General features: G+C 31.9%; 2 protein-coding genes across 4 annotated transcripts in view; both read right to left on the bottom strand.

Moving 5' to 3' along the window:
• LOC143194144 (uncharacterized) overlaps positions 1-24697 on the bottom strand; it is a 626523-nt gene that overhangs the window by 508908 nt on the left and 92918 nt on the right. The gene's annotated exons all lie outside the window — the stretch shown is intronic.
• On the bottom strand, positions 10914-13817 carry LOC143194143 (uncharacterized). The gene is made up of 2 exons (XM_076400723.1): positions 13328-13817; positions 10914-13238 (listed from the first exon to the last, which is right to left on the bottom strand). The coding sequence occupies exons 1-2, from the start codon at positions 13740-13742 to the stop codon at positions 11056-11058; spliced, it is 2598 nt and encodes an 865-aa protein (XP_076256838.1). The 5' UTR covers positions 13743-13817; the 3' UTR covers positions 10914-11055.

Below are 24697 nucleotides of genomic sequence, written 5' to 3'. Positions count from 1 at the left end.
AGAAACTGCGTCTGTCCAAATTCGAGTATACCATTTCAAGTGTGATGAACATGGATCAATATTGACCACTGAACTCTTTCCAACACTCAAAGCTCTACCCTACATTACAACAGAATCTTTCGAAGATTGACTATTCCTTACCTTAATGTTTCCTGGAATAAAATCCCATGGTCACCCACTCACTGTCCTAACACATATCGGGAAATGAGCGCGCGGGTAGTGCGGCTATATCGGCAATCAGCTCTCCGCTTCCCATCAAAATATTTGTATTCACACCGACCTTATCCAATTCATTTCGGGTTTCATCAAAAACGAACACGTCATTGTACCCACGACGCTAATCATAACCAGCTCTTTAAAATTTAAACTGATTTTTTCTCATCTCTTCACGTTCCTTCCCTTGGTCACCATGCTGTAGCTCTGAATTGACTGAGATTAGGTCACTATCGTTTCTCACACGATCACTTACTTCCGTCTTCTTACTTCAGTCTACCGTATATTGGACAACTGTCTACAACTCACCCATATTAGAGCTATGTATGGGCTACATAATTCCTGGATTGCCCGGATTTAAGTTGTATATAGACTATTTATACTTTCAGTCTACTCAGTTTGTGTTATTAATTTTATTTTATTTATTGCTATTATATATTGATAGATCCAGTTTATGTCTTTTCCCGTCACCTCCATACCAACGCCATACTGTTTTATAGACGCAAAATGACGAGATCCGTCAAAGCGACAAAAAAATCCGGTGGATTATGTTAACTTACAGCATCTTCGGTCTGCTTTTGGTGGCATTACACCTTGAATTGTGACGCATGTGCATGTGTAGAATCCATGGACTAAGAGACTTTTCCAAAGATTGAATATTTCTTACTTGGAATAGTTTATAACTAGGGGTCTTTGAACACCTTCAACACGCAAGAAGATTCTCGGCATCAACACTTACAAGGAAGCGTAGACGCTTGGAAAGCAGAATCTAATTTAAATCGAAATCGAATATCATAATGAATTTTATTCTAGAAGCAAATTCTCTTCAGTTTGTTAATATGTATCAAGATCAGAGCGACAGATTCTCATCCAAAACCAGATATTTCACCTAAACTCGTAAGTTAAACTATTCTCAATTCTAATATCGTACCGAACTACATTTAGTCTTATCAGCTTAGTAACCTTAATTAAGCTATTTTATATCGTAAATTGATTCAAGTTGTTTCGGAAACAAAATTTTGAAGTTAGTTAAGGCTTGCAAGAAGAGACAAAATATTTGTGTGTATTTGTATATATTTTTTTGATACAACATATATCCTACACTGAAACGGCTAGAGATTTTACGTTTTCTAAACTACAATTGCAAAATATTTACTAAAAGTTATATGGTATGGTTAGGTAGTGTTACCTTAAAAGTTTTTGGTCAACTGATGAATTAAAATGTAAAATATGAGTCATTAAAAAATGTAAAACTGTATATTAACTCATTAGATTACTTAACCTTACTATACTTGGCTCTTTAATTACCTTTCAAAATATCTTATATATTCTTATATGTTTGTTAGTTTTATTATAGTACGATTATAATTTAGATCCAGTATCATCTCATATTTAAAATTAATTTTATCTGGTGATAATTATTAACTTTTCGTATATTCTAAAAAGTTTTGAATTTTTAATTTGAAATTCTGATACATTACTATGAGAGCCCTTTAATGTTCTAAAATTAATAAACTTTTAAATTCAAGTCTCCAGTCAAATTATAATTGAAGCTCTCAAATTCCTATATGTTACCCTTACAAATAATCTCTACAAGTTTTAGTAGGCTAGACAACCTATTTTCTATGAGTTATTTATTGTTTTGACCTTATTAAGCTAGCTTAAAATATTTTCCTCAATGTATTAACTATTGACCTGTATTTACACATTTAGCCTAATATATCCTAGTTAAATATAACTCATTAAATATTTAAAATTACTAATCTAAATTCTTAAGTTTCTATGTAAAAATATAACAAATAATTTTTACTATATATTCCAAATTTCTTAAACGGATCTGTTTTTCTTCATATATATATATATGATTCTAAAAAAAATATAGTAGATTTGGAAAGTATTAAACCAACCGAGTAATAATATTTCCCTCAAAATATCTACGAGAAAAATGTGGCAGTCTTAAATAAAAATCATAAAAGCAATTCCTTTTCATGACTTCGTCACTGGGAAAATAAATTAGGTAAAATTTCCAGAGAGTAGCAATATATAAAAATAAGAAGGGCTACCCAAAAAATACGCATTACCTCATCATTTCAATTTTTTCTCGGGTATTAAAGCGACATAAAATCGAAGATGGCACAAAAAGGACATAATTTCTAAAACAAATAACAATTACACATACTTTTATTATTTTATATATTTTTTGTTTCATAATAGGTAAAAATTGTTAGACTATAGTATGTGTAGTTATTGTTGCAAATAGTATTAACAATACTTTTTATTGATGTAAATAATACTTATGGAGTCATTTAGTTTGTGTGTAAGGTATTATTATTATATATTTATATATTATTATGTATTATAATATTCCTATATAATTCAAACTAAATGTGATATCACCGCAGATGACCAAAAAAATTTCAAGATAAAGAATTGAATGGTAATAAAAATATAGATTCGCATTACCAGGAAAATTATATCTAATCCGTTGCATTCACGAAAGATTGCTCTCTGCTGTGGAACTACAAGGTGTCTGCAAAGAAAGAAAGTCTATATTTGTGCCCTAAAATTATACATTGGTGTTTACGTGAGCAATGGTTAGGTGCTATGTTTTTATGTTAATTTTACATTTACTCTAATTCTTCAATTAGCGTGTAGAGATAATATAATTATTTATTGAATACAAAAAATATTGAAACAGCAGACAGCATGAACATTCTTGTGTATAGTATAAATTATGTGAAAAATAATGTGAAAATAGTATAACTGATTTGAAGATGGTAAATATGTATATGAGGTATCGCTACAAATGTAAAATGTTGGCTTTTATATAATTGCTAATTCTCTGAAAATAGTATTGGAGGTCAAGTGTAAACATTCCTATTGTGTGCCTTTTGAGGAGAAGAAGCGGGACTATCGCAGCTAAAAATAACGATGACATTTTAATTACTAATAAGTCCTCGATCAGCAACCCATAATATGGGACATTTTGTTTGTTTGTTGTAAACTAGCCAGTGATCAAAAAGACCACATGCCTACTGATTTCGATATGAAAAAATACTATGAAAACCTAATAATACATACTATTTAATCATTTGGAATAAATTAAAAGAAAATAATAATCATTTCGGGAAGATAAGAAATCAGTACTCAATGTCGCTAAAATTTGAATTGGATGAGGTGCAAAGATCAAGTCACAAATGCGTCTGGTGCATTTTAATAACAATTAATAAATAAATGATGTAGTTAAAGCAAAACTTTAACAAATAATAATGAGTACCATTGCTTATAAAGCCACATAAGCGTACATAATAATTCCTTATAATTAATATATAGTTGTTATAGTCATGGCAACCACAGACATAAATTAAAAGAAAGAACGGCGTGATTGTAGTAGCCCTAAGAAGCCATTCTGTCGCTTGGAAAAGGAAAATTATTTTAGGTTTCCAACAGGATGCTCCACATTCATAAGAAAATTGTTTTGTTACATTTCATGATCTTGAAATATCTGCGCCCATGTCCAATATATCCAAGCAAGATTCAATTATTGCATATTGCATATTTCAATTACCCTACTGCGAGAATAACATACATATAAATTCATAATTTTATTTTTTTTACTAGAGTAATAGCGTATTTACACCTAAATAGGTAGATGAATATAATAATTCAATCACCGATCTGGTATTAGTCGGTATTGGTAGATTACATATAATAAAATTTCACCGCTATTATTGATAAATAATTTTTGGTTTTATATAAATTTGTTGTGATAAAGCTTTGAAAAATGTTTAAATTTAATTTGAGGCCATTTTTCAAGCTTTGACACCGCATAACTTTGTCCATATGAACCTGACAATGTTTTGCCTTGACACATCACATTCCCATTCGCTATTTTAAGCCTCCATTACTATTTTCTATAAAACTGTTGACTTCAATTTGTGCACTTAATTATTTTTTTAGTACAATGTGTTTTTTTTTCTAACATTTATATTTTAAACCTTCCAAAGTTACCAAATTATAACTAAAAAATTGATTTGCCTGTGTACTATATCTATATTTTCTATATATAATAAACTAGTTGTTAAAAATTAAGAATCTTTTTAATAAAACAATTTTTTTTTAATTTAATTAACCATAACACTTCAAATAATATATGTATGTAATATTATTTGCTGCGTATATCTGTACCACCAAAAATAAGTTATTCATTTTATATTTATGGCACTAAACTTCGTATTTCGCATATCACAATGTTTATAGTAGTGTGTCATAAAAAGGCACTCTTCTTATGTGTCATTTTATAGCAGGCTTATTACTCGTCCTTCTTTAAAAACCGTTTACATTTTTCGAACAAACTCGAATTAACAGGAATAAACTGAGAAGGAAAATCTTGTCTGTTTAACAAAGGAATTTATAAATTACGGTAGGCAATACATATGACATCCTAATGACGTGAGTTCAATGTTATTTTGAATGGACAATATAAGACTAACTTTAACATTAATCTAACGGGGAACAGAAACACTGATTACTACTCAATTATTTATTTGCAAATTTCACATTGAGTGAGGGGGACCAACGATTGACAAATTAACTGAATTACTTGAATGGATACTACCTCTACAAATAAGTTATGAGAAAAAGATATGTTGAAAAATATATTTTGAAATTTTCAATATGATGGAATAACACTAAATACTAGTAAGCCATTATAGACAGAGTAAAGGCATTCCAAATTTGAAATGGAAAACATTGTTCGATAAGCAATCTGCCCTATAGGTAATAAGTATTTCTTATGTCTATATTATATATAGACGGCATGTGGAAAATCACTTCATTAAGCGATCTCCTGTATAAAATATTATCTTAATTAATTATTCTCATTCTAAAGTCCATATATGTCCAGCAATCAGATCAGGTGGTGTTAAAGGTTTTAGTCTGCGCACTTCACTATCACGTCGCATATTTAAGTGGTTAGCGAGTATGTTGCGATGCACTGACACTCTTTCAAAGTACATCACACAAACACGTTGAATTACACTCGTTTAGGTTCAAGAGGAATATTGCGTTGTATCACCTTATTTGAAATATGGTACGAAGCATCAACAATGGCACGCAACACTTTATTTTGGAACCGTTGAATGATGGATATGTTGGATTTGCTAGCAGTACACCATAGCTGGATCCATATGACCAAATAGGTTCGAGTATAGACTCATACAGCAATACCTTGTATCTAATGATAACTTGGATTTGCGCCCGATAAGCCTATAATACATTTGATATAATTTAATCCCAAGTTGTTTTCGTTTAGAAAGTTTGTACTACCTCCAGGTTAGGCTTCGATCTAAGTGCATACCAAAATATTTAACATGCTCTGCTTGGGGGAGTTGACAATGATTGATATTCACTGGTGGGTATGTCCTTCTACGCAAGGTAAACGTTACATGGGTGGATTTTGTTTCATTGGCTTTTATGCGCCAGGTCTTCAACCATAATTGTATTTCATCCAGGTGGGTTTGTAGGTATATTAATGCTGTAACTGGATCTTCATGGGATGCTAAGATTGCTATGGCGTCTGCGTATGTTGCCACAGTAGTTATTTTTTTGGTGAGTAGATAAGCCGTATACAGAAGATACAGTACTGGACCCAGTACACTACCTTGCTGAACTCCTGAATATATGGGATTTAATTCGGTATGTTCATCGCCTTAATTTACCATAAAATGTCTATCAGTGAGATACGATTTTAGTAACTGATAGTCCAGATGAGGGAGATGTTTCTTTAGTTTAACATGCAATACTTTGTCAAAAGCCTAAGATATATCTAGAAAAGCAGCCGAACAATATTTTTTGGCATTTAAGTCAGTTTTTATTTTGTTTACAAGTCTATGCACTTGTTGTATAGTCCCATGCTTATTGCGAAAGCCAAACTGATGTTCTGGAATAATTTTTATTTTTTCCATTATATAGTTTAGCTTAATATATTATATAGCGAAAACTTTCGATATTATCGAAAATAAACTTATAGGACAGTAGGAGGTCACATGTTCTGGTATTTTTCCTGGTTCAAGAACCATTAATATTTTAGCTACTTTCCAGGTACTAGGGAAGTAATTAATTCGTAGCATAGCATTAAATATAAATGTTAATAGTTTTATATACTTTTCTGATAGTTCTTTTAAAATTTTACCAGTAACTACTATTATTAAATACTCATTATTGTTTGTTTAACTTTTTTGACCGTTAGTTTCTCGTGCGGTAAGGTTTAAGGTTTTTAAAGGTTTAAAAACATTTTTTAAGTGTTTTGAGAAAATGTCGGCCTTCTCTTTATTGCTTCTAGCCCAATTATTTTCGATTGTTTTAATAGGTGGGTTATGCTGCTGGGGTCTCTTAAGCTCTTTTGTTGCTTTCCACAACGAATAGTATGTAGCCTCAGTTGGTATCAAATTCTCTAGGTATTCTTGAATGTTTTGGTTTTGTTCATTTTGGATTAGTTCTTTCAGCTCTTTTATTGCCCTAATAAATTTTCTTTTATTCTCTTCAGTCCTTTGCTGTTACCAATTCAGTCGTAACTTTTTTCTACTATCTTTTTCTGTATTGTACATGATATATGTGTATTTTTCTTGGAAATATTTGACTATTAGGATTGCTGCCTCCTGTATATTTTTTGTAATGTTTATTGCTGCTATTTCTATATCCATTTCAGTTTGTAACGGTAAGTTTAGAGACATGTTTCGGACTAGGTTTTCTCCAAATAAGGGCCAGTTAGTTCTACTATTGCACAGAGAATGTGTTTCGCAAAATCATCATAACGTCAATATTTTGTTCAGTTACAAAAATTTTTAGTTCCCTGGCGTTCTTTTGGAACACATTGACATTCCAGGTGGCGATTTTGTAGCTAACAGTGTCAGGTATTAGGCAAGTTTGCTGACGACAGTTGTGAGTAGACCAAGCATCGTACTCATTTGATCCATTAGTTTGGTCATCATATTTTCTAATCTAGAGATGTTGCTGGTAGTTTCAGTAGGTTGTGATGTGGTTTCTCGTTTTTGTGTTGAACCATTTTCAACCATTTGGGCATAAGTTATGTCTGGTTGACTTGATCTGATGGGTAGACTGGTAGGTGTGGATTGTTTTTGTTGCTGTTGATGCCTTTTTTTCTTAAGGCAGGATAGAGTTTCTGCTGTAGTTGTTTGTGAACTGCGCAACCCTTGTTGTTCGCTGGATGATTTCCGTCACAGTAAGCACATTTCACTTTATCATCGCGAACTTTACGAATATAATCTCCTGTTTTGTGTTCTCCTACACATTTTACGCATCTAAATGATTTTTGCAAAAGTTTTTGTGTGCCCGTGCGCTTGATACCTCGTGCATTGTAGTATAATTCTTTTTGTATGTGCTGGTTCGCATTTAATAATTTTGTTTTCTAATTTGGTGATTTCATACATCGCCTTATTAATTCCATTAGGTTTTAAATCAATTTAGAACATAGGCAGAGGTTTTTTTGTCGTGCGATGTCGTATATTGTGAACATTTACGACCTCGTGGACTTCTTCAGCTAGGGCTACCTTAATGGTGTTAAAGTCCGTCCCGTGATATAATCCTTTTGGCCTGAATGTATGGTACTGGGTGTTTCTTTTGTCTAATCCTTTTACTAAAACTTTAAAGTACTCCGTTTCGAACAATTGGATTTTTATTGTTTCATAGCTCACTGTTTTAATTGTGTAGTTTGTAGCGATGGTTTTCAATAGGTCATGGATGTGTTTTATAACTCCTACGTTATAGACTGTTATTGGTGGTGGTTTGGGAACAACTTTTTCAGAGCTTGGTTGTATATTCTCTTCAATTTCTTCCGATAGGTCGCTAAAGCTGTTTTTTGTCTCTATTGGTTTCTGTAACCAATAGTCACTGATCCTTGTTTGTTTTCTCGCGATTTCTTCTTCTGGGCTTCTCAATCATTTTTTGTTAATGACTGTAGTGCATTCTTTTTGTGGGGTTTGCATTATTGCTGATTGTTCTAATCTTAAATCATAGTGTGCAGGTGATTTGGTTGAATCGCTATGGTTTGCCATTTTTATATTGTCAATATTTTATTTCTTTTACTTCCAAAGGATACAACAATAAAATTAATACATTGTTTACTTCACGCATTTCATTTCTCACTCACGTATTATTTTTTGCATTAGTTTTTGACCAAAAATACTATAAATGAATTTCAAAAGGGCTGTTGTAGAATAAGAGAAAATAATTTTAAAATATAAAAATGAGATGCAGTCTTTTTGTCTGGTCACATAAACACGTATTCGCTACACTTTGGGTCCACTGAGGGACGGACAGTCGCATCTGTTATGCGTTTTTAACACTCATTTAAGTAACCTTAATAAAATACTAGATATTTTTGTCGAAAGATATCTTTCTAGAGCTTGGGGCGTATTGAAAATACGTCTTCACCATACGAAGGTTGGAACCGAACTGTTTGCAGAATATACATTAAAATAATATACACATGATTTTCTAGAAGTAAATGATAGACCTTCAATAAAATAATCATAGTAATACAAATATAAAATAGTAATAATAATATATAATAATAAATAATGTAATAAAGATATATAATAGTAATAAATAGTAATAAAAAAAGGAATTTAAAAATACCACTCAAGAATGTCTATCAGTCAAAACTTATATACCTAAATGATAATGAACTTGAAAGGAGTCCGTACGAATTTAAATTAATGTAATTTAATGATCTCTTATTTTTAGTTTCTAAAGAAAATTCCATTTATGCAGTACTAACCATAAAATTATGCTTTATCCTGTAACAATAGCTTTTTCGCTATTTCAAATCAGATCATTCAAAATAGTTATGAAATCTTGAGTTGTTCTTGTATACTTTATTGATTTTCTCTTTCAAACTAGTTAATTTTGAATGAAATAGTAGCTGGTAAAATGGTCTGGTGAATGGTCTAGTCTGAAGGTGGAATTTCATAAATAACAGATGGATGAGATCGCATTATCTATTTTTGTGATTAACAATCATATATGGTTTGTAAGCTCACTTCGTTAATAACTGACTATAACTTGCAACATATATCTGGAGCATACGACTTATCCTAGTATCCTACCTCCGTACCAAAATAATGCCAATAGTCAGTCTTTATAAAATGCATCAAATTTCTTTTCTGCACAGAAAAAAATTATTTCAACAAAAATATAATAAAAGTAGCTGACTTAGTTACGTATATTATTGGCATGTAACAGATTTTTCTTCTTAATATAATTAAAAAAAGGTATTCTATACCAATTACAACAAAAACACTATGAAACTTTGGGTTATGTCGGTTTTATCAATAGGTCAGCAATTGATATAACATATGTATGTTATAAAATTATAAAAAAAAAACGATCCTTTCATAATATGAACATGTTTCAAGAAGACATTCAAGAGCCAAATATTATCTCCATAAAAAGACACTTGCTGCTTAGCTAGGTTCATCGATCATATGATAATTAGGACAGGGTAATTATTATATCTAAAATAAATTACATTTATAATTCCTTCACTTTTTTTCACATAATAAAGCATAATAAAGCCCAATAATGAGAGTTTTTGATGTAATATATTAATGATACATATTAACATAAAGGGAAATTTTAGGATGCTTTTATTTCATACTAGCTGACCCGACAGACTTCGTCCTGTCAAAAAGATTTGTAATGTGGCAGTTAAACAAATCAAACAAAAACAAAACAAATCTGATGGTTTTCCAACACGGGAACAGGCAACATACAATTGACCATGTGAGAAACATGGGTTTTCTAGATTAATACCACAAACACTTAATGATTGCCCCTCGGACTTGTTTATAGTCATAGCAAAAGCAAGCCGCACTGGAAACTGTAGTCGTTTAAACTCAAATGGCACATCAGTCGGAATCATTGGGATGCGCGGTATGAGAACATCTTCTCCTTTATACTTTCCTTTGAGTATAGTTGCTTCTATCACATTGTTTAGTAATTTTTTTATCGCTAACCGTGTACCGTTGCAAAGACGCGGTTGGTTGATATTTCGCAACATTATAACCACCGATCCAACCTTTAATTGAAGATTGTGAGGTGGCAATCCTGGCAAATCCAGCGAGTTTAAAAATTCCGGTGGATAGTTGACTACATCATCTTGATTAGTAGCCGAATCAACTGATTTATATATCCTCAATTCGCCTGTATTTTGTTCTTGAATTTTGAAATTTAATTCATTTACATCTATGTTTTTGCAGCCAGTATAGCTCGTTCGCTCAACCAATCATGGTTTCTGTAATTTTAAGAAACATCTGGAAACACCTTCTGAATAAGTTCATCTTTTGATCGAGTTAAATGACAAAAACTTTGAGGAAAGTTAATGCAGCCAGTCAACATGTCTATAGGAAATTTGCCATTACCAATGTCAATGAGTTGTTTAGAGAATATGTTTCCAGATTAATCAATTTGCAACTCGACACGCATATTCTTGCTTAAATGAAGTACTTTGACATGTTTCCACAAATTGGAGGACTTTAGATATGCATTGAGTTCATCAGCTGGCGTTAATCGTGGAATCACTGGCAATGTTTGACGAAAATCTCCTGCTAATAAAATCATTGCACCACCAAATCGGTTATTATTGCTACGTAGATCTTTTAAGGTTCTGTCTAAAGCCTCCAAAGATTTTTTATGTGCCATCGTGCATTCATCCCAAACAATCAATTTACATTGCTGCAAAACCTTTGCCATTGCAGAGTTCTTCGAAACGTTGCAGGTTGGAGTTTCATTGCTTTGCATATATAATGGCAATTTTAGTGCTCAATGGGCTGTTCGACCACCTTCAAGCAAAGTTGCTGCGATTCCCGACGAAGCGAGTGCAAGTGCAATTTTATTTTGTGAGCGAATTGTTGCTAATATTAATGAAATCAAAAAAGTTTTTCCTGTACCACCAGGTGCATCTAAGAAGTAAATCCCTCCAGTTTCATCATTTGTTACTTTCATAAGACTTCCAAATACATACTTCTGTTGTTCATTTAACAGTGGAAGATTTGTTTGAATTAATTCTTTCAAAGCGTTGAGATCATACAGTCTTTCTCGATGCAACTCTTGGTTAAAAGCGTCATGCATTGGACGATTGGGCGCGGTCAAGCCTAATTGAATTAATAGTTTGTTTGACATTATCAAGCACATGTCCTCAATTGAAATCAATGCTTCATTGTAAATTTCTTCACTGATTTGTATATTTGGATTTCCCATTCTATTCCGTATTTGATACAAAATATCATCACACATATAATCTTTGTACTTGATCCACAAATCAATTGGGTTTGATGGGAAGCATGTAGATATGATTATAGAAAACAATGTTCGTATTTGATGAGCGTGTGATGATATTACAGCATCATTGAGAGTTTGATCCCAATGAGCGTCATTTTCAAGCAATTGCAAACGTTGACAGGCTTCTCTGTAGGATCCACACAATTCATCATCAACAGTTCGTAACTGTTGGAATGATGTTGGGCCACGTACATTGACTAATAGCAGTCGTAAATAAAAACATTCATCATTGCTTGGATGTACTGAATAAATCCGGCCAATCGCATCGGTGGAATATACATCTGTATATCCTGGAACTGGTTTTCCTTGTTTCCGTCGTATAAATCTCCTTGAGGATTGATTCCAGGTATAATATTTTGGTATTTCAGAATATAGCAATGTTTGTGCGAAATCATCGTTTTGGCATGTCTCAAAAAAACTGGTTAATGTAGTAGATGGTGGCTGAGCAGCTCTTTGTACTGCGTTCTGTGCTGTAAAATACACTCTTTGTCCATTTTCTAAATGCACAGCTAAGTGAACAACAGAAGGGTGTCTCTCATGAATAGGAAAAGAAAATATTCGCCAAACTGCTTCATTACTACTGACATAGCGGCCCATCTGGTATTGGGTAACTTCATCATTAGAATTCTCTGCACCAATTCCAATCACAGCCATATCACTCCCTTTGGTTACATATTTGCAAATGTATTTAATCGATTTCACTGAATGGCAAGATTCAACGTTGATGTGTGCTTTGAATGTCTTTGATAAAATGGGTGAATATGGAACAATCCAACGATTATCTAGTTCAATATCTTGTTGATTTAATTTGACAATTGTTGATTTTCCATTGTCTGCTGTCGATCTGCGACGATACAATGGATAACCGTCATTACCAGTAATTGTTTCCGATATTAATGTCCGTGGATATCGTTTTGAACATTTACCATCCATCATACACGGTGAATTTTGATTAAGAGTTCCACAGGGACCATGTATCATGTTTTTGATAACTACCTCATGCAATCCAGGATCTACTTGTACATTAGGGATTTCAGCTGATATCACTGCATCAACTTCATTTGGCCTTATCTTTTCAACCAACCAAATCAAAATGTGTGCATGTGGCAATCCTCGTTTCTGCCACTCCACAGAATACATCCAGCAGCGTGTCTCACCAAACACATTATGTTTTACGATGAAATTCATTAAAGATTTCAACTTTTGTCTAAAGACTCTGGCTGTAATATCATGACGATCAATGGGTGATTGCCCAGGGAATAACTCCTGCTTAATTTCTATCCATTGCGGATTGCATATAAATGTGATGAACAAATCTGCTGTACCATAATGACGAACATACGACATGGCATCTTGAGCATATTCGTGCATATGCCGAGGGCTTCCGATATATGTTGCTGGAAGAATAGTCATCCGACCGACATTCTGTGCATTTCCATCAGTATTAATCGCATCTCGAAGGTGAATATACTCTTCAGATCGGAGTTTGGTTTGATTCAACCTGATGAATGTTAATCTCTCCGTTTCAATTTTAACATACATGTCAACAACATATTTGTGATATAATCGCCGACATTTCAATATGTGATTATCTTCATTTTCCCGAATCATTAGGCGGTATGAATAATAGTTCATTGAACTGACTTTTTTGTTGGTTTCAGAACCTGTAAACAGATTTTGTTTTAATAACATTCAAATACATAATATAGTGACTGAGATATTATCGCCATAGCTAAACTAATATTTTAGTTACCTGTAATGGGATTTATCATTTTTATTGATAAATCGTAGCCATCTTCACCTTGCCAAAATATAATGGGATATTGCAGTGCATCATATGAGCGGTGTGTTTCCTTTATACGTTGTAATTGATCATTCCGACGATGTAAAACAATATCACGGGATTCCAAATTTTCTCCAACTACAACGATAGCAACTTCATCAATAGTTGGTGCATTAAAACGTCTTGTATGTTGACCTGCAGGTGTTTTATCAGCTCTGATTACAATTTTGTGATTATCGGATGGCATCAGATCCAGGGCAGTTTTAAACAATATAATCAATTGATTGTGTTGATGAAATAAAGTTTGTAATTGTTCTACAATAGATCTCTTTACTAAATTGTTATGTGCACAACGCAGATCAATTTCTTGTGGTGAATTGCCCATAAAATAAATTTGCAGGAATTTGTTGTCGCTATCTGACACTGGTAACAGTGAACCTGCTCTGTGATATATTTGCCCTTGTATCTGTAAATAAAAAAAATATTATGGTGTGGTATAAATTAATGGATTATCAGTGATCAAACTTAAATTACATTTGATCTTAAAAAGTATATATTTAGTTTTAACTAATATCTATCAAATATAAAATATAATAAAAGTGTCACTGAAACTGAATCACCATATAATATGATGACTAAGTGATATATTTCGTAATGATTAAGAAATTGAAGATTAGTAACACATCTTAACTTTGGTGACAGAAAATTTTGTTCGCTAAAATAATTATGAGTAACTGCTATAATACATACCTTGAAAGTTGGCATAAAATTTTCCCGAACTGCATTTGTTGCCCCAAATGAACTCATTTGAAAGCAATTGTTATATTGTTGGATATGTGTCAAAAAGTGTATAGAATCTGTTCCTATTCCTGAAACCAATGAGTACAATGGTTCTGGTGGTGGATCCAATGGTATCAATTTCACTTTACCATTTGCGCAACACAATCCATTGGCTTCGTTTTTGTATTTTAATGCCTTACAGTGTGAGCAAACCAAGTTCATAGAACCAATAACAACACATTGGTAGTTACTGTAGTCAATTGACACATCGTAACTGAAAGCAGCTCGATTCAAACTTGCGCGATTATTAGTTGAATGTCGCGCTCGCGCTTCACGCGTTTGTGATATCCGAATTCTTTCACGTTCATTTCCGTCGTCACGTTCTTGTGCAGTACGATTAGATCGGTAATTAGCTTGGTTTATAGCATTTCTGGTTCTTCTACCTAAATTGCTTCGTCTTATAGGAGGCATATCAAATATAAATTATTTTTTCACTAATCACGAACTAAACAAACACTAACTAACTAAACACTCTGCACAAAACACGATATACGAATTTGTTTCGTGTATCAGTTGACAATTCATCTGTCATCTGTCAAAAGTTATCTGTAACAGACAACTTTTTTTTTTAAATTTGATATGACTTGAACTAAAATCCTTTTAAGCCGTACGAATTGTTTTATTTATTTAAAATTTGGATATTAAAAATAATAAAACACTGTTGGTAACGCGATTTTTGTTTGACTGATGTAATGACGTGGAAACTGATGCATTTTATCTCGCGTGCCGAAACTGATACAAAAGAAACGCGAGTTTCGGAACGCGACATTAAACTCCTCCAACTATGTATTCTGTGCTCGAACGCACACACGCACATTGTTTTGATAGATATGATCTTTGACGTTAGGAACACACCTACATTGCTTAGACAACAGTGAGTGCTTGTAATTTAATATGAACTTTATACCATAGCAATAAAGCTCAAATTGACTACGTTTTAGTTAGAAATCATTTGTATGGGAAAAAGAAAAGGGCTACTTTTAGGGTTTTTCCAGCAATAATTCTAATTTTTCTCGCCGTAAAAACCATCCTTGAACTTCGACGAAGATTTTAAAAAAAGATTTGGCCAAATTGGTCCAGGCATTGTTGAGTTATGCGCTTACCAACACATTTTGCGATTCATTTTTATATATAAGATTAGACGACCCAGTGATCTTGACGACGATGAACTAAACTACCTCGCGTGTCCACCAGCAGGTACTTTGTCAGGTCTGATGACAATATGACTGTGAGATGACATTCGATTCAATGCTATTATGAACTTTTTGAGTAAATCGTTGTTGTTAATGAAAAAACTTTTATCTTTTTAGACCATAGTTCGATTAACTGTTGGATTGTGAGTACAATACCCATCAATTTCCGCATCCATATTGCACATAAACTAAATTTCAAAGAATAGATTAGCTTCGTCTGATACTGGTAAAAGCACTCCTACTAAGTGATAAATATGTCCTTGTATCTTTTAAAAATATAAAAGCAAAAACTTGTAAAAACGTTTATGGTATGATACCCCAAAAATGGCCATGAAATTGTCCTATACAAAATGCGCTTCTCCAAACGGCGTCATTTGGAAAAAAATCTTTTATTAACATTATTTTCGAATGTCGACAACGAAGTAGTTAAAATAATTTTGCATTCTAGAAACTCGGTGTAATGAAAGTAATGTAATGATTGTCTAGTGGCAATTGCGGCATTTTTAGTATTTCATCAGCGCAACGTAACTCAAAGACACCAAAGTGTAATTATGCTGGTTCCTGGATCACAGGAGAACAGTATTTACGATTTTCTGTATTGAGATATTGTATTTCATGTGTACGAAATCGTTGCATTCTAGACTTGTTCACTCCATTTCTGGTTCTCTGGAATGCAACATTCCATAAATAATTCCAACATATTTCAACATTATTCTTCGTAAATGTTTACTTGACCGTAATTAGAATACGATTCCAAATTAGCACATATTTGACAAATATGTCATTATTTTTCAATTAATTTTCATATTATCAGATCAATGTACCTATCAAATAAGACCTATTTTTGTATGAAGTATAAATAGTGGTAAAATATTAAACGACCAGTGCCGAGAAATTATGTTTAATATTTAATACATTATATATTCTAATCACGGTTTGCTAACAGTGGCCGGTATTTTTAATCAGTATTCAACATTTTTAGTCAAAAAATACATTTTCAAACTTGCTCATAATAAATTGACAACTAACAACAATGCCGAAGACCACGACAGTGACACTTTGTGTACAAAAACAAAATTATTAATTTTACTAGTTTCCTCGCAATTATTCCATATTTCCACACCATATTTATTATTATTATTCATTTTTTTAAGCTTTTTTCCCATCAAAGAGCAGTGTAAAATTAATATACGAAATTGTTTTTGATCCATTGTTTTGAAAATAACAAAAATAGTGTCACTCTTAACACAATAGCTCACAAACATATGAGTAGAATATCATGAAATGTTAACAGCTTTCTTTTGAAAACTACTACTGACCGAAAAACGTCATGCTTTTTCAGTTAGTACGATATAATTTTAAATAGTGGAAAAATATAGAAACTTAGATTTTTCTACTATCAGAAATGATACTATCAGATAGTCACCAAGCCGAATTCTTAATATCCGTTGTATTGTTCTATATTCTTCAACGGAACGTAGTAATGGAGAAAAACGATACGGACCAGTAACGAATAAAATAGAGTTAGGGTGACAAATTATATTTCCCATCGTAAAAAGGATAATCCGCTTTTATTTTGTCTGTCGCCTGATGTTCTTGATTTTCTAGCTTACCTTGGTCGGAAAAGTCAGTTTCACGTCCGACCAAATAAAACCGTATCGATACCCTCGTCTGTCGTTATTTATTTAATAGAATTGTTACGGAAATTGTAGAGCCCATCGGAGTTTTTCCAATTTTAGACCGTAACTTCTGAAATACCGGGTTCTTAATCAAAATTTTCTGAAATATGAGGCGTATATTAATAATGATTTACGTTGAATAACTTATTTCCATAAATAATAGCAAATAATATTTAGCACAATATTAATAAGTAGTTATACTAATTTTAGTAACATAGTAAAATAGTATTACAATAAAGTAGTTTATGTTACAGCCTATTTCAAAAAGGTTACTTTTTAAGTTAAAACTCATGATTTAATTGACTACTAACTATTTAGAAATGTTCGTCAATATTCCATCAAAAAATTAATAATTCATGATTTATTAGATGTTTGTATGTACCCTTCCAATATTCACTCTTCAAAAAAGGCTTTTGTCAAAAAAATTGTAGTGTACATATATATTAATCACAATATTTTCGGTAATTTTATGGAAATTTATTCCCATCTTTCTGGCAACATGACGATATCGCTTTCACTTCTCAACTTTTAAACATTTTGAAAATGTATGCCTGCAAAGACATTTAATGATGGGTACAGACCCTAGCATTTGGGACGAATTTCGTGAGAAAATTGAAAATGCGCTTAAGCATAATTGAATTGGCCGAACATTCGTGCCGAACAGGTTTCAAAATTGGTTCGAAGTCGTAGTGCGCAAGCATTTTGCTTGGTTCCAGTGTTTACCGCATGACTTTCAGCGCTTGGCGACGAGCAGAACGTTGGAAGAGCCAGCGGATCGGGCCAACAAATATGAGCGAGCGTGGAAAAAATTGGCGAGGTTATGAATAACAGAGGTTTTGGTTTCGAGAAAATAACACTATTTTTCCTTGCAATTTAGTTATTACTATAAAGAGGTTTTTTATTCATAAATATATGTTTAGTATGAATTAATGATTAATAATGATTAGTATAGTTACTTTACAAAAAGCATGAAAAATCAAGAAATATTTATATTCTACTTGCAACCTTGTTGTGAAATCTGAAATAATATTTAACTTTGAATTCTATTTTTAAAATGGTAATTAAAAAATTACTACTAATTTTATTTAATTCATAGAACAATGCAAACATCCCACTATACTCAACAAGCGGGTTTTAGTTTCTTTCCAAAAAGATTACCATAGTTTTGACCTAAAATAGAAAATAAAGCTCATTAAATACAGTAATTTTAGAAAAGAGTTACTTACCTATGTTATTCTTTAGACAGCAGATATATCACTGTAGTTTCAAAGTGTTACTCCTTCATTTTTTCCAAGATATGTCTCAAATATGTTTGTTAACAATTTTATTTTTACTTTAAAATTTGAAAAGATACTAGCATAAGGTCTCTGGCTCTTTATCAAAATCTTTTTTTACTGCTCAGCTTTTATTTTTTCATACTACTTAGCCGTTGTGTCTGAAATAATTTAAAGACAGTTAACAAATATTTCACCAAAATAATAATAACATTTCAAAAATATCATCATACACCATGCATGAATTCATATCTGTTTCTTGTCTCTATCACTGAAGGATTAATTGTCTGATTACTCCGTTTATACAATTTATACCACCAAATAAAGGTAATATTCCTAATTTATAGTTTTATTGGGACTGAATATATCTTCTGATGATTCTGGATTATTTTGTAATCGTTACAGAATTGTAAATATTTGAAACCTCGACAGAAATCTACAAATAGAATACTGAAGTCGTTTAAACATAGGAGTTTTATGACATATTACCATAATCTTCAAACGAGCCAAATTTCAATAGTATTCCTATTTTCTTCCTTATCGTAACTTTGTTTTTTATTTTATCGGCCATACGTACAATAATTTGATATTTTTTTTTAAATGCGTAGACAGTACATATTATCTTTAACATAAACATTGCTTTTTAAACATTGTTTTTAAGAAAAGAACACTACGCGTACCGTCGAAAGATGATTCACAAATATTTTATTTTGACTTGTCATTGTGAAAAGTATGGTTAGAAACATAAGAATTGGCGCCTCATAACCAACTGATAAAAACCGTCATATGATTTTTGAAGACCAAAACGTTCCGAGAAGAACCGAATGCCCCACAAATTGATTTCGATCACTGCAACCGGAAAGATATTCGTCGAATCTTCGCACATGGTCTCCGGCTGACCCTGAATCGTTCGCTTCGCTCATGTCTGTACTCACCATAAGGCATCTATATAAACAAGTGTTAATCAGAAAGCGCTATTTATGGTGAATTTCGCAAAACTTCCTAGTCGACATACAAATATAAATCCTTTATATTTTTGCAACGTGTCATGTGTCGTTACGTCGGTTACTAGTTATTTATTATCTTTTCAGTAATAACCAGTCATTTGTTTAAATAACGTTGGTAGACATCTGCAGTAACAGTTTCACTCACATTAAGCAATTAGCAGTATACTTCACCTTGCTGATACCACCATATGCAGAGCTAGACTTTGTGGCCATATTTCACTTCAGTGTAGATGTTCAGTTGTAGATCAGTTGTGGTGTGAATCGCATAACTTTTTGCACTTGAGTTTATCGTAGTAGATCCACAACATATATTAAAAATATAATACCTTCATCCCTACACAAATAAAAACTTGCATTCATATATTTTGCACTAATTTAGATCTAATTTTTAACTCGTATAATTTAAATAATTTTCTATTTGTGAAACCAAGATAGTTAATTGCTTTAATTTAAATATGTTAACTCCCAAATTATATAATTTAATCACACATTCATTTATTCAAAATAATAAATTCTTATTTCTGGTAGCAGTTTAATTTTATTAGTTTCTAAATGTATAACAATGTATAATAGAGTAATTTAATAAAGTTTATAATGTAAAACATATTTTACATTAAAGGTAATTGTCGATTTAACTAACACTAAAGTTTAATACACTAAGCAAGCAGAATTTATTTAATATTTTATATTTACTTTTGAAAATCTCTTATTTACTCAGGCTTATCTGAATGAGACCTAATGCATAATGTGTACTAATTCGCAGTTCTGAACATTAGGCCCACAAACTGACGAGTATCCAAGTAAAAGAGGATCTTTCAGCAAATAGTTCAAGAAGACATTCGGTTTTACTCTAAAAAATGGCTAATATTCGCGGGGCGGAACTTAAAAAGGCTCCACCAATATGGTTGCCACAGCTTACAAACCTCAACTAGCACCAGTTGGAAAATTATAATAGAGTAGATTGTATGCATATTAAACTGTAAATTGCTTCGACAATGACAAGAATAGAGCTCTTGACATTAATAGATATATTTTATTGTGAAATATAGCCTTTAAAATTCCTTTTGTATTGTTTTTTTCAATTTCAAACATAAATAGTGAAAATTTGTGGTCGAAAAATTGTGTTTTCGAGTGGAGTTACCCGAACAGTCTTCAGAATAAACTGAAAAGTTAATTTTCTAATGTATAATATGGCTCCAGTCTAAAGACTGATAATAATTTAAGTGACTAATATTCAGTGCATAGGTTACATTTTTATTATTTTAATTGCGTGTATGGTTATTATCCGCATCTTAACCTCTTCACAATTAAATCCACAATTCTTACTACAAGTTTAAAGTAAATTTCAAGCAATGGGCTAGAGGTAAACCCTCCCAGCTCGACCAGCTAAGTAATTTGTTTGAAAACTCCAGTTTGTATGGGATAAGTTAATTGTATAAATATATTTTGTAATATTTTTTGTACTAATAGCGTTAGGATAATTATATATTTAAAATATAAGTTTATTGTATATGAATATATAAAACATCTTTATCCAATATTCTAAAATAAGAAACGCCACTAATTAAACTTAAATAGTCTTGAATAAATTCGGGAACAATCAAAATAATCTCCTAAACGCTCGAATATAAACTGTTATTAAAACAATGCTAGACGAGGATTTTCTATATGATTTATGTTTTGAACTATGACCACAATAAAGCCATTTTCTTAATTAATTACTGTTTTTTATTACTAGGCTCAAAATATAAATAACAAAGTTTGTACTACAAGAAACCATCAATAAAATATAAAAGAATAATGATGTGGTGGCCTAGGCAATATATTAAAAAGTAGTTGATAAACCGACTAGTTGATTGATGTCCAGCAGCCAAAGAAACCTTTTCAAATAAAAACCAGTAAATGGCAGACTCAAAATGTGAAGATATAAGTCAAAAATATCCTCACTGTCGAGTCTGTAATGAACAGTCTGGTTCGTAAAAAATGACTTATAACCAATGTTAATTACCCTAAATCTATATTAGATTCGTAAAAAATTTTACGACTGGAAAACCTTAAAAGGAAATATACAGAGCTAAAGCAAAATATCTGAGCTTATTTCTTCATACGTCTTAAAAAATCTGAAAAAAATCAATCTTATCCACACTGGGAGTGAAAAAACCGTCATGTCAAATCAGCCAAGTGGCATACAAATATATTAGTTAACTGAATTTTATTTTATTAAAAAATCGTACATTTTACGAGTATTGCTATTTTACGTGAGTTTCCGTAATATTTATGTAGTATTACAAAATATGCATGTTGACTTTAGCATCATAAATAAACAATAAAACAAATATCTGATTTACAAAAAAAAAATAATACAAATATGCCTATAACTTTTATAACAACTCTTGATCATATAAAAAATACGTAAAATTTAGTTATACAATAGTTATATCATTCCTACCTGGTAAGCTCAATAAATGCATAATCTTGAACATTTTAACACACCAATTTTTAACAGGTCAATTGAAAACTCCCCGGCCTACAATAGTAAAACACATTTTTTCGGAAAAATAGATTTTCTTATTCCCTTCAATGGATAATGTGGTGATAACATTTTTCTAGTACGATTTGTCCTTTGCTTCAAAATAGGCCTCAGTTTCAGTGATCATCTCTTCATTCGACGAAAATTTCTTCCTGGCGAGTATTCTTTTGAGAACTGAGAACAGGAAATAGTCACTGGGGGACAGATCTGGAGAATGCAGTGGATAAGCAAGTAATTTGAAACCCAATTCATTGATTTTTGCCATCGTTTTCACTGACTTGTGACCCGGTGCATTGTCTTGGTGAAGCAGCACCTTCTTTTTCCTCAAATGCGGCCGTTTTTCGGCGATTTCGTCCTTCAAACGGTCCTATGAGGTTATGTAATAATCGCTGCTGACGGTCCTTCTTTTTTTAAGGTAGTCAATAAAAATTATTCCAGGCGCATACTAAAGTACAAAAGCCATAACCTTGCCAGCCGACTGTTACGTTATCCCACGCCTTGGAGTGAGTTCATCATGTACAGTCCACTCGGATGAGTGTCGGTTGGACTGCGCAGTGAAATGATGCAGCCATGTTTCACCCATTGTCACAAATCGATGCAAAAACTCGAGTTAATTACGCTTGATCATCTTCAAACACTGCTCCGAATCATCAACCCATCGTTGTTTTTAATCAAAAGTGAGCTCGCACGGCACCCACTTTTCACAGAGCTTTCTCATACTCAAATATTCGGGAATAATAGGATGAACACATTTAGTTGATATCTTTATAGTGTTAGCTATTTCATTCAATTTCAATTTACGGTCATTCAAAATCATTTTGTGGGTTATTTTAATGTTTTCGTCGGTAACAACCTCTTTTGGGCGTCCACTGCGTTAACCGTTTTCGGAGCTTATTTCACCACGTCTAAACTTAGCATACCAATCCTTGATGGTTGATTTTCCTGAGACAGTGTCCGGAAACTTGGCATCAAGCCAGGTTCTTGCTTCAACTGTATTTTTTCCCATCAAAAAGCAATATATTATCAATACGCAAAATTCCTCTATATCCATTTTTTTTTCACAATAACAAAAGTTGTTTAACTAAAAATGTTATAATTCACAAACTAACGATCGGACAGCTGTCAAATTTATACGCGCATCTTGTGAGGCTTAGGGACAACTAAAAAACATATGGATCTAATTCTAGTAGTATATAGTTGTTTGAAGTATATAAATACAATCATAAGGCGCTTAGTAATTTAGTACAATTCTCATAGTGCGATACTTGTAGTCGTCTACGTACAATCTTATTACGATATTAGATCGTACTTAGTTTATTAATTTTAATATATCCTGTAATATCTTATTTTAAATAGTTTGTTTTTCATAGTTCAGAAATAGTTAAATAGTTCAGAATATGGAATATGTAAATATTTCGGGGACGTTAAAGTTTCGTTATAATTGAACAGGCAAACATTTTTGCTTAGCAAAGTGACACATGCTGCAACAGCCATTAATAAAGAAGAATATCGGTTTGATTCGTTGAGCTTCTAACCTACATTATATGCACATATAGGTTGGAACTATCATAGTAATTAAATAGGTTAGAGTTTGAATGTCAAACAACAACTTAATTTAAAGGCAACCTATTAATCTCAGATTTATATTCTTAACACCTACAACTATGCCCACCATTACCTAATGTAATTATTTTAATCTTTGTTAACCAAGAGAGAACCATTGTTTTTTAAGAAATAAAATTAAACGTAAAGTGTTGAAACTACAAAGATATAACATTATTATAAAATGTTAAAATTCTCTGGAATATTTTGTTAAGTATAATTTTACTAAAACAATTTTAATTTTAACGATTGTATTCTTGCGGCACATTTGCAGAGTACATATTTTAAAACATTTACGACTTTAATAATTACTGAAAACGTAATGACAAAATTCCTCAAAAAGCATTTTCTTAATAGCGTTACAGAATTTTACTCATTTTATTTTACTGTTACAAACATTTAACTGCTTTCATTTTGTCTGTCTATTACTACTGCTGATAAAAAGGGATATTATAATGCGCTATAATAAATATAATATTGTGTCCGTATAATCCATTATGTTTGGATTGTATCCTAACTATTATCCTATCCCGTGTGCTAATACATTAACCATTCAGCCAGGAAAAAATAGAAATATCTTATTACAACTATTACATTTTAGGTAAAACTAATTAGTTATCAATCATTAGATAGAAAATTCAATTTTCTTCGCGTGACACAAGAAGATATCACCAACAAATTATACTCGAACATAACGTAAAATTGGCTATATGACAACAAAATGATAAGCATGTATGTTTTTCTCTATTCTATTTGATTTTTGAACCAAATAGGAGACATTTTCTGTAGCTGCTGGTATTAGTACATATACAGCAAAGCTTACCTAAGTAAAATAAGTTGTCGCGTAAGTCATTTCAATAGCTCAACAGGAAATTAGTATAAAATTGGACGTTCAAACCAGAAGAAAACACGAACGATCGCTTTTTCGAACGATTTATCCTTTCAATACTGAAGCCAAACTACTACTGAAGTCAAACGCATTTATAGAAATTTGTAGCAACACGTAGAATATCTATAGCTTTACATACAAAATCTCTTAAAGTCTACATTTTAAATGTTTAAATAAGGTGTTCTGCTTCATCAGCTGTATCCGATCGACATTACTTCATGCTTTTACCTCTTATATTTGATATTAAAATTATTATACTGAATACAATGTCTATTTAGGTTAAATCGTATAACTGTAAATAACAAACTGCTCTTTGTCCAACAAAT

The sequence above is a fragment of the Rhynchophorus ferrugineus genome, unplaced genomic scaffold (assembly GCF_030347505.1).
Source record: "Rhynchophorus ferrugineus isolate W39M unplaced genomic scaffold, kcgeb_rfMv2 rfM3, whole genome shotgun sequence".
Lineage (NCBI taxonomy): Eukaryota > Metazoa > Arthropoda > Insecta > Coleoptera > Curculionidae > Rhynchophorus > Rhynchophorus ferrugineus.
Note: the sequence above shows the minus strand (reverse complement) of the source record. Positions and strands in the feature narration are given on the sequence as shown.

What these genes read in the sequence shown, in the direction of transcription:
- LOC143194143 (XM_076400723.1), bottom strand. Translation starts at nt 13,742, where the DNA reads ATGGGCAATTCACCACAAGAAATTGATCTGCGTTGTGCACATAACAAT. An exon ending in AATGATAAATCCCATTACAG is followed by an intron (nt 13,239 to 13,327) that starts GTAACTAAAATA and finishes ATCTGTTTACAG; the next exon opens with GTTCTGAAACCAACAAAAAA.